Below are 8,823 nucleotides of genomic sequence, written 5' to 3' on the forward strand. Positions count from 1 at the left end.
TAATCATGACTTGTTTAATCCTAGAGTATCTTCTCCACAGAGTACGGGAAGGACGTGCCGGCCGTCATCGAGCAGCCTTTGGAGGAGAGTCGTCTTCACGCCGGGAAGAACACAGTCACGTACGAGGCCCGCCTCCTCAAGGCCCTGTTCTACCACGTGATTGGTTGGAACCAGTGACCGTTACATAACGTCTGTCAGACTACAAGGACAGTTTATCCCCACACGTACACAAACGCCTTTAGGGTCCGTCAGAATAAAGGTTTGTAAACAAACAGTAACGCTTCATATCAAATAAAGTCTGTGTTTTTATTAAATCCAAGTGTTTTCCATCTGTTTACCCACAATGCAAAGCTCCACGACTCACAACATGGGACAGAAACGACCAGAACAGATGTTTATTCCACTCAGGTTAAGTCAGTGCTTCTCAAAGTGTGGGGCGCGCCCCCTGGTGGGGGATGGAGGTACGACAGGTGGGGCGACATACGGAGGAAATTTTCTTAAAAACCTTTATTCATTGACAAAAGATGATCATTAACAGTAAACAAACACAGAAAGTAATAATGAGAACCTAAAAATGTAGCAGAAATGTATATGAGATATGAACCAGTAACAAAATGCAACGTGGAACTTAAGTACAAAAATAATGTTTCACGTCAGCATGTGTGAGTGAGTATGTTTTTAGCGTGTGTGTGTGTGTGTGTGTGTGTGTGTGTGTGTTTTTAAAAAACAATTTTGTCTTATTTTTCAAAAATCTTTTTGGGTCATCTTATGTACATTTGTGGTCCGTTTTAACAGGTTGGTGTTATTTTGATGTGTTTTTTGTATATATTTTTACGTCATTTAGTGTTTTTTGGAGTTATTTTGTACATTTGTGTATTTTGTATATTTTTCGGTTGTTTTGTGTGTTTTTAGAGTCATGCTGTGTATTTTTGGTTGGAATTTTGTTTGTTTTTATGTTATTTTGAGTTATTTTGGTCCCCAGGCCGCCCGTTGCTTATGTCTGCTTTATGGTATACGTGTAATATGCTGGTATATAATCTATTCACTGATGGATGAATGAGTTCTGAACAAGCCACCAGATAACATGGTCACCAGTTGATTTAAAACATCACACAGTCCAGTGCTACTGTGTGTGTACTCTACACAAAGACTCTACACTAAACTAGTCAATACTCAGTGGACGTCCTCCATGATGTTTATAGGAGGAAGTGAGAAGGTAATTGTGTTAATTGTTACACTCTACATGACATCATAGTCTTTGCTACATTAGCGTGTGTGTGTGTGCGTACAGCAGCTCAGCTCAGAGGCCTCTTGGTGATGTCCTGCTCTGCCAGGTAAGAGTTGAGGTATCCTCCCAGAGCGCCCACTGCCACCGCCGTCATGTGACTGGAGCAGCCGTCTGTGATGTCACAGGGAGAGAAACGTTAGCTCTAGGATTCAGAATCTGCCCTCTGCTCCCCTTCATTCACTAGAACCTCGTTTTGTAAAGAAGTGGAATGAAACGGTATTTAATTGGATCATGACCTTATTAAGGCCCGAGCAAACGGTGTGTTGGACCCTATTGTAATGCACCTCATTTTTAATATTATTTTATTTACTGTGAAGTGATCACATTTCAGAGGGCCTAAACATGTTCAATAACTCATAAAAATGTGAACATATTAGGACTGGAAAAAATAGTGATATTTTGGGGGAATTGCACATGTGAATGGAAAAATGACTCAATGGCGCCCCCTTGAAAATTGTATTTGCTCCCAGCTGGAATTGATGACATCATCACTGTGGAACTTCTGCAAATTTCTGACATCACTCTCTACAGTGATGACATCATCACAGACAGACTGAGATTCCCATCCAACAAAGCACTGTTAACGTACTTCACACGTTCATATTTTTATTTTAAACATACATATTTATTTGGTTGTGTTATTCAACAATCTTGACAAATAAAGTTGAATCTTTATAGATGTAAATATTTCTTAGTAGCCTGTTCACTTGGATGGTGTGCTACGCTCAGGACCTTGACTTTGACCCCGCCCCCATTATTGAATAAAAATAAATTAAGTTGTTTTTTTTTCTTTCAAGTCTATACGTGTTTCACATTTGTTATACCTTATAAAATTATTATTTAAAAATAATAATAATAAATTTGGGGGGTTGCACTTTGGCGCCCCTACAAGAGATGCCGCCTGTGTTGCCTGTCGGGAAGGCCGGCCCTGGCTACGCTTATGGAAGTTATTAAGAGTTTGTAGAGCTAAGTAGATGCTAATTAATTATAGCACCTTTCATTTGTATGCCAAAAAAAATGAGTTACCGTTTAACCCAACTGTCATTCGTAGTCATACTGCCACCTCCTGGTAAAAGGGAATCATAGCCATTATATTTGCACACAACATTGCAGGAAAGTTTGTGATAACACACCTCTACGTGTGCCACGTCCCGACATGCGTGTGGTTGCGAGGGCGTGTTCAACGATGCTTGCAGCTTTAATTTTAACATGAATTTCTGGTGACGCCAAAAACATTTATTTTTCTAGAATTAGTTTTGATCATGTTTGAGCTCAGATAAAAAATGTTTTACTGCATTTTAGTTGAACTAGATTTATTTGAATTTGAGCTTTATTTTGGCAGTCTTCAAAAAACAACACAGAACAAACACTCAATTGTGTAAATTAATAAAGCAATGTCACACACACAAAAATAATTATACACAATTATATTACTATTTTCACAATATACATTCAATATATATTCTGCACAAGTTTTATATATAAAGTTTATACATTCACATCAAATATATATACATACATACACATGAATGTACATAATATTAATATTAAACTATTTCATATCTATGACACAAATTTCATCAATTAAATTTAGATTGGCAAGATATAAATTACCAAAAACCTTTTATTGTGTTTATTAAGTATTAATATATTTTATACCGTTATATACATATTACATATTATTGCTGTCAGAGGTAAAATTGTTTCTTATACTTACTAATGTATGTTTTAAGGAGCTTTTTATTTATTTTATCCTTTAGGCAGGTCCATATTTGAACCCCTCATATTATTATATGCATCTTTTTCGCTGTTGTTCTAGTATATTATATTTCACAAAGTTCAAAATTGTGTTTTAATTTAATTTTAAAATCTATTTTAATTTTTCTGAAAATTCAGGAGACCCCGTTTAAACTCCAGATGACCCCACATTGGGTCCCGACCCCAAGGTTGAAAAACACTGATTTAGTGCCTCCTAAATAGATTTATTTTTCTAGTTTTTATAATTTCTGTTCATTTCACACTGATATTTTATTTGTTAATTTCTCTCTCTCTCTCTCTAGGACCCCCTGTAGTACCATCGTGTACCCCTAGGGGTACACGTACCCCCATTAGAGAAACACTGCACTAGAACTGCAGACTATAAGTCGCACCACAGTATTAGTCTGAATCCTACTTCATCTGAAGCTGCTGCTCTACAGTCAAGACAACTTTTATCAGAGTGGGCGGGGCCACAAACATGTGACTGTATCTAATCTAAAGGTCACATGATCAACATTCATGTCAGCATTAGATAACGGGGTTTTTTGTGTGGATATTGTGTATATTTCTATTGTTGTGTATGTTTGTTTTTTTAAGTAATTTTGTCTTTTTGTGTCTTTTTGTGTGTATTATGAGTTATTTTGTGATTGTTTTTGTTTTCATTTGTTTTTGTTTATGCTTAAGTATTGTTGTACTTTTGTGTGTTTTTGGTGTAATTTTGTCTGTTTGATGGGTTTTCTGAGGTCATTTTAGTTTAATTAAGGTGTGTCAACTGGGTTTTCTTGTTATTTTGTATTTTTCTCTAATTGTCTATGTTTTTAGCATCTTTGTGTACATTTTTTAAGGATTTGTTCCTAACGTTCAGATGTTAAAATTAAAGTTTTCCTTCTACACGATTAGATGAAATGTGACCGACCTGGAAGAATTTTCTCCCTCCTCTTCACCCTGTGGTGAGGCTGAAGCTGCTCCAGCAGCTCGTCTCCGATGATCTGTGACACCACGCTGTCTGAGGACACACACACACACGCTGTCTGAGGACACACACACACATGCTGTCTGAGGACACACACACACATGCTGTCTGAGGACACACACACACACACATGCTGTCTGAGGACACACACACACGCTGTCTGAGGACACACACACACACACACACATGCTGTCTGAGGACACACACACACACGTGCTGTCTGAGGACACACACACACACATGCTGTCTGAGGACACACACACACGTGCTGTCTGAGGACACACACACACACGTGCTGTCTGAGGACACACACACACATGCTGTCTGAGGACACACACACACACGCTGTCTGAGGACACACACACACACATGCTGTCTGAGGACACACACACACACATGCTGTCTGAGGACACACATGCTGTCTGAGGACACACACACACACATGCTGTCTGAGGACACACACACGCTGTCTGAGGACACACACACACACGTGCTGTCTGAGGACACACACACACACACGTGCTGTCTGAGGACACACACACACATGCTGTCTGAGGACACACACACACATGCTGTCTGAGGACACACACACACACGCTGTCTGAGGACACACACACACACGTGCTGTCTGAGGACACACACACACATGCTGTCTGAGGACACACACACACACATGCTGTCTGAGGACACACACACATGCTGTCTGAGGACACACACACACACGCTGTCTGAGGACACACACACATGCTGTCTGAGGACACACACACACATGCTGTCTGAGGACACACACACACACGCTGTCTGAGGACACACACACACACGTGCTGTCTGAGGACACACACACACACGTGCTGTCTGAGGACACACACACACACATGCTGTCTGAGGACACACACACACACGTGCTGTCTGAGGACACACACACACACATGCTGTCTGAGGACACACACACACATGCTGTCTGAGGACACACACACACACGCTGTTTCATTTCTGCAGTAGCAGCAACAAGAATGAGGTGCTTCAGTTTGACTAAAGATGTGAAAAGAAGTAAAAAATCAGATGAAAAGTAACTCACGGTCTCTCCCGAAGCAGCCGACCTCTGCGTCCTGCAGCCTGAGGATGTGCTGCAGCCAATCAGATTTGTAGAAGTCGGAGAATCCAGCCAATCCACAGATCAGGACTGGAAAGCAAAGAAAACGTTGGTGAAACACACAAGACATCTGTAATTCTGGAACAAATGTGAGGTATTTTAAAATGTTCTGGGGCTCTTATTGTGAAAGACATGCGTGATGAATGATGGAGTCTCACTGTTCTCAATGAAGATGTCGAGCGTCTGTTCGCTGAGTCCGTGTCGTACGACGTCCTGGTTGGTTTTCATCATGTTGGAGCAGTAGATCTGTTGGTAGTGGAGCTCACTGATGTTGACCCGCGACGCTCGGGTGTCGCCTTTTAGCATCTCAGAGCATCCGTTCTGAAAGCATCCACACAGATCTATCACACACAGATCTATCACACACAGATCTATCACACACAGATCTATCACACACAGATCTATCACACACGGATCTATCACACACGGATCTATCACACACGGATCTATCACACACGGATCTATCACACACGGATCTATCACACACGGATCTATCACACACAGATCTATCACACACAGATCTATCACACACAGATCTATCATACACGGATCTATCACACACAGATCTATCACACACAGATCTATCATACACAGATCTATCATACACGGATCTATCACACACAGATCTATCACACACAGATCTATCATACATAGATCTATCACACACAGATCTATCATACATAGATCTATCACACGTTTTTTTCTCTTTTCATACTTTGTTTTTCTTATGATCTTTTATCAAACACTTAATTTTCTCCTCTAATGTAAATAGTTTATTTTATTACGCTACAATTACAGAAAATGAGAAGTGCTTCATAAATACATGTTTCCTGTTGTTCACACTTTTTACTGCTGATTGTCATTTATATGTCTCACCATATTTCGTACACTTTGCGCGGTGCTCTCACCATATTTCGTACACTTTGCGCGGTGCTCTCACCATGTTTCGTACACTTTGCGCGGTGCTCTCACCATGTTTCGTACACTTTGCGCGGTGCTCTCACCATATTTCGTACACTTTTTGCGGTGCTCTCACCATATTTCGTACACTTTTTGCGGTGCTCTCACCATATTTCGTACACTTTGCGTAGTGCTCTCACCATGTTTCGTACACTTTGTGCGGTGCTCTCACCATATTTCGTACACTTTTTGCGGTGCTCTCACCATATTTCGTACACTTTTTGCGGTGCTCTCACCATATTTCGTACACTTTTTGCGGTGCTCTCACCATATTTCGTACACTTTTTGCGGTGCTCTCACCATATTTCGTACACTTTTTGCGGTGCTCTCACCATATTTCGTACACTTTGCGCGGTGCTCTCACCATATTTCGTACACTTTGCGTAGTGCTCTCACCATATTTCGTACACTTTGCGTAGTGCTCTCACCATATTTCCGATCATGAAGTAAAGCAGCTGGTGGGACAGAGAGTAATGAGGGCAGCCGAAGCGCGTCATGGTGTCTCGACACGGTTTGGTGACGATGCACGGCGTCCCGTTCATCTTCCTGCACAGGTGGTGAAATGTGATTTTAAAAACCACAGAAATTGGTTAAAAGTTGTAAATTAAAGTGGATAAAAACAGACAGAAAAAGTGGTAAAAATGGTTCAAAGTGTCAATATTGGAACAATTAGTTTAAACTGGCAAATAATGGGCATGAAAAATGGTGAATGTGGTTAAATAAGCAAAAATAATCATGAAAAATGGTGAAAAGAGGTTAAAAGACAATAATGGGTCAATATATGTGACATTAGGTGTAAAAGTGGTGGAAAGGGTTTATAAGTGCTGAACATGTGTAGAAAAGTCATTGAAATGTGATGAAGTGGCAGAAATGGGAGAAATGTTGCAAAAATGCATTAAAAGGAGCAAAAATATGGCAAGAAAAAGTGATGAAAATAGGTTAAAATATGGTGAGTTTGGTGTAGCTGCAGAAAAATGGTAAAAATAAGCAAAAATGGGTTAAAATTGTTCAAAAAATATTCTTCGTTTCTTGAAGACATCTGGGGACCCCCTCCCAGTGTCTCGTGACCCCAAATGGGGTCCTGACCCCTAGTTTGAGAACCCCTGCATTAAGACGTAGAGTTGGTACCAGGTTCCTAACAGCAGTGTCAGACATTTGTCGCTGAGCTGCTCGTCATAGCACTCTGAGCTGAGGGTGGAGGAATAAACCAGGCTGGGGTCTGTGGGACCCCACCGCTGAGGGATCAGCCAGAAGCTCCAGGAGAGCAGAGGCTCAAACTCTGCAGGAGAAAAACAAACATCTGCTGAAATCATCACGATGATCATCATCTGCTAAACATCTGGAGAAGTTCTGACCTCTGTAGTATTTGGGGTCGTTCTCCTTCAGCGCTGCGATGGCTTTCTCCAGACTTTGGTCGAGTCGTCTGAGCAAAGCCACGGTGGAGGTTCTCTGAGCCCAGCTGAGAGGGTCAGAGTGGGGCCACGTACGTACGGCCTCCTTCAGCTCAGCTTTAACAAACAACAACAGAGGATTTACACAAACATCAGCTCCACCTGCTCTCATTTAAAGTCATCCTCCACTGTTTCTACTAATATGTCCTAAAACCTTCTAAATGTCCTTATTAGTAGATCTATGTCTAATAAAACACATTATTATGAACCATATTCATTTAATTATCTTTTATAAATAGGACTACTTTACAGTTTTAGAGCCTGTGTTCCTCCATCTTTAAATCACATGATTGATGATGTCACACGGCCCCACTGCCTGTAAACATCCCATTGTTTTCTATTGGAGTGAAACATTCAGCCTGATTTATAGATTATTTAGTAGATTTTTAGATCATAATAATAATAATAGTAATAATAACAGTAGTAATAGTAATAATAGTTGTAGTAATAGTAATAATAATAGTAGTAATAATAACAGTAATAGTAATAATAGTCGTAGTAATAGTAATAATAACAGTAGTAATAGTAATAATAGTCGTAGTAATAGTAATAATAATAACAGTAGTAATAGTAATAATAGTAATAATAATAGTAGTAACAGTAATAACAGTAGTAATAGTAATAATATAAGTAAATAAATCTCTTTTTTGGGTCTTTTATGTTTTGTTGTTGTTTGTGTTTCTTTCCAAAATAAAAGCTCGCAGCATGCAGATGTTGGGCTCGCGCACGCGCCTACCCTGCAGCATGACGTAACCGACCGCCCCGTCTAGGTTGATGTGCGCGTGCTGCTGCTCCAGGAAGGTGACCCCACGAGACAGACTGCCCAGCAGGTCGTCGATCACTTCCGCTCGCGAGCCGCACACCGCGTTCAGCAGCAGCACGAGCTGCACGAGCTGCACGAGCACCCGCATCATCGGTCCGAGAGTCGGAGCCTGACCGGAGGCTCGAGTACCGCAGAGGGGCGGGGCCGTGACGTCAGCCACCGTCACGTCCAAATTTGGGCAAAAACAAAAGTTTTCTTCAAGAAAAAAAAGTTATCAAAACAAAGATTTATTTTTATTTCTCCTCCTTCTTCCTCAGGATATAAATAGTTAACTTTGTTTATTATTCCAGGGGGAAATTACTTATGTTACACTAAAATATTAAACAGAGAGACCAGGATTATATTAACACATAAATAAGGATGAAATAAATTTGCAAATACACATGAAAATAAAATAAAAACAGAAAAGTATAACCA

General features: G+C 40.4%; 2 protein-coding genes across 3 annotated transcripts in view; one reads left to right on the top strand and one right to left on the bottom strand.

The window, feature by feature from the left end:
- LOC114467937 (tetratricopeptide repeat protein 30A-like) overlaps positions 1 to 314 on the top strand; it is a 15,460-nt gene extending 15,146 nt beyond the window's left edge. Inside the window, exon 19 of the mRNA XM_028454476.1 lies at positions 41 to 314. Coding sequence (XP_028310277.1) covers positions 41 to 177 — 137 coding nt within the window. The 3' untranslated portion in view covers positions 178 to 314. The remainder of the gene's footprint in view (positions 1 to 40) is intronic.
- The window catches only part of LOC114467944 (UPF0764 protein C16orf89 homolog), a 9,498-nt gene extending 949 nt beyond the window's left edge, over positions 1 to 8,549 (bottom strand). Inside the window, exons 1-8 of one of the 2 annotated variants that reach the window (XM_028454485.1) lie at positions 8,320 to 8,549; positions 7,488 to 7,640; positions 7,261 to 7,411; positions 6,561 to 6,678; positions 5,331 to 5,493; positions 5,098 to 5,202; positions 3,963 to 4,052; positions 1,290 to 1,399 (exon numbers count right to left, since the gene is read on the bottom strand). In XM_028454485.1, the coding sequence (XP_028310286.1) occupies positions 1,296 to 1,399; positions 3,963 to 4,052; positions 5,098 to 5,202; positions 5,331 to 5,493; positions 6,561 to 6,678; positions 7,261 to 7,411; positions 7,488 to 7,640; positions 8,320 to 8,497 (1,062 nt within the window). In that variant the 5' untranslated portion in view covers positions 8,498 to 8,549 and the 3' untranslated portion in view covers positions 1,290 to 1,295. Of the gene's footprint in view, positions 1 to 287; positions 1,400 to 3,962; positions 4,053 to 5,097; positions 5,203 to 5,330; positions 5,494 to 6,560; positions 6,679 to 7,260; positions 7,412 to 7,487; positions 7,641 to 8,319 lie in introns of those variants that run through there. The other variant, XM_028454484.1, reaches the window with a different exon arrangement.
- Positions 8,550 to 8,823: the final 274 nt, after the last annotated feature.

The sequence above is a fragment of the Gouania willdenowi genome, chromosome 8, assembly GCF_900634775.1.
Source record: "Gouania willdenowi chromosome 8, fGouWil2.1, whole genome shotgun sequence".
NCBI lineage: Eukaryota > Metazoa > Chordata > Actinopteri > Blenniiformes > Gobiesocidae > Gouania > Gouania willdenowi.